Genomic DNA, 2,192 nt, shown 5'->3' with positions numbered 1-2,192 from the left:
CCAAAGCCACAGAGAAACCCTGTCTCAAAAAAAAAAAAAAAAAAAAAAAGTATTAGCGGATAGAGCTGCCTGTTCCACAGTTGCCTGTATGTGGTTAGACCCCAGTAGGCTCATTCCATATAGATGCTTAATAGTACAGAACTATTAGGGCATCGCCCTACCCCCATAGCTGCAAACACCTGGCAGCTTCGCTTAGGAGCCCTTATTGTGCTAAAGTGATCTGGCCGTGTGTTACAGAAAACCCGATATGAGACCTACGTGCAGCTTCTGGTGTCCCGCCTGCACTTTCCTCTGGGAGACCTGGCTCTGTGGGAAGATCAGCTCCGGAGGGAAGCGGAAGGCACTCCTGAGCCCAAGCCCAGCCTGAAGAAGTCCCACTCCAGCCCCTCCCTGCACCAGGATGAAGCGCCCACCACAGCCAAGGTGAAACGCAACATCTCCGAGCGCAGGACCTACCGGAAGATCATTCCCAAGAGAAACCGCCATCAGTTGTGACGCCGCCGTTGCCAGCTCACAGACACTGATCCCTTGCTCTGGGGTAGACCTGAGATGAAACCTTACATTTCCAGGACCGTGGTGATGAAGGATGGGGCTCATTTCCCTGCGTCCTCCATTTCCTGGCTCTCGAGAACTTTCTTAATCCTGCCGTACTTGCTTGCCATCTCCCCCATGGCAGCTCCTCTCTCACCCTATCTCTGACCATTCGAGAGGAAGTTTGCGCGAAGACGCATCTCCACTTGCAGAATTTGTCCCCTGTGTGCTCCATCCCCTAAAACACAGAGCGGGTTCATCTTCTGGGCACATTATGGGCCTGGGTTTCTGGGAGGTAGCTTGAGGCGGTCTAGCCAGGATGATCACATCACCAAAAACAATCTTGTTTTAGAATTAGGCCACCTGGCAGAGGAGGGTTCCAAGATAGGGCCACACATCTTGGTCTTGTGACCCCGGGAGCAGCGTTACTCCAGCATTGCCCACTAGAGGGCAGCCTTCTGACAGAGGCCCCTGCAGGTTAAAGGTTCAGGGGGGCTGTGGGGCTTCGGGCCTCTGATCTTCCAGCTGCTTCATTTTCCAAACAGCAGTGCCTCCAGGGCAGAGGAGAAGACTGCACGCCCGATTGTTAATCAACAGAGCCGAGCTTGTGGCCTGTGTCAGGCCACTCAGCAGGAGTGGGGGCCTCTAGAGCTCCGTGAAGAGCTCTCGGAACAAGGAGCCTTTGTTTCCTGAGAGCAATGGGGGTGGTTCTTCAAGTGTAGACCACTGGGGAGGGTGAGGAGGTGAAAGGGTGGTGGCAGTGCCCCCTGGGAGTCTGCCTGGTGGTGAAAGTGGAGATCAGAGACCTGAATTCTCGGCCAGACTTGGGGCACTGCCTTCTGCAGCCCTCACCGCCCCCCCAAAGCCCACCCTCGATGTTCTTCAAGGCTACGTTCCTGAGGGTGTCTGGACCTCTTTCTCCTTCCCAGGGCAGCTCCCAGGAATTTGCTGCCTTGCCTTAGGAAATCCCCTTATACTTTGTTTTGGCTTCTTCCCAGGTATGCCTGCTCTCTAGAGGAGGTACTGGAGACTCAGGGACTTAGGGCTGTGCCTGTAGGGGAGGAGATTGGGCTCAGGGAGCAGCTACCATTGTCTCTGTTCAGCCATGTGTGCAGAGAGGTTTCTGGCCAACTGGGGGCCTCTGCTGCCTACCCTTCCACTGACATATTACCTCTCCTGCCTTCCTGCTGGGCCACAGTCCTTCCTTCCGATTCACCACTCTGAGGGCTTGGAGCTCCACAAAGTGGGGCTGGTCCTTAGGGCCATGGCAGGGGAGTCCCTGGCCCATGCATCCAATGGGTGTGCAATAAATAGAGCCTACCAAAGAAACATGTGTGTAAGTGTGTGAGAAAAGGGGGCATTAGGTAGCCAGGACTACCTGCGGTGTGGCAGGCTGCATCTTCCTTTGCCCCTGTATGATATGTTTGTGTATGTATATAGAATGTTCTGCGTGCTCATGTGTGTGCCCCAGTCACACAGCTAAAACCTACTGAAGCTCAGAAACATTTTCAACCCCTCAGTGTTTTTTATTTTACGGATGCTATGGGACACCTCACCTGGCCAGTGCTGGGGGATTTGAAATGAATACAATGTCCCTGACCTCGTGAACTGGCAACCTTGCCCACTGGTTCCCAGCTGTCAGCATTAAGATACACTTTATC

General features: G+C 53.8%; 1 protein-coding gene across 1 annotated transcript in view; it reads left to right on the top strand.

Moving 5' to 3' along the window:
• Psd4 (pleckstrin and Sec7 domain containing 4) overlaps positions 1 to 1,700 on the top strand; it is a 36,568-nt gene extending 34,868 nt beyond the window's left edge. Inside the window, exon 18 of the mRNA XM_005346369.3 lies at positions 238 to 1,700. Within this exon, the coding sequence (XP_005346426.1) occupies positions 238 to 495 (258 nt within the window). The 3' untranslated portion in view covers positions 496 to 1,700. The remainder of the gene's footprint in view (positions 1 to 237) is intronic.
• Positions 1,701 to 2,192: the final 492 nt, after the last annotated feature.

This window comes from Microtus ochrogaster, chromosome 4 (assembly GCF_000317375.1).
Source record: "Microtus ochrogaster isolate Prairie Vole_2 chromosome 4, MicOch1.0, whole genome shotgun sequence".
Taxonomy (NCBI): Eukaryota; Metazoa; Chordata; class Mammalia; order Rodentia; family Cricetidae; genus Microtus; species Microtus ochrogaster.
This window is presented reverse-complemented; position numbering and strand designations above follow the sequence as displayed.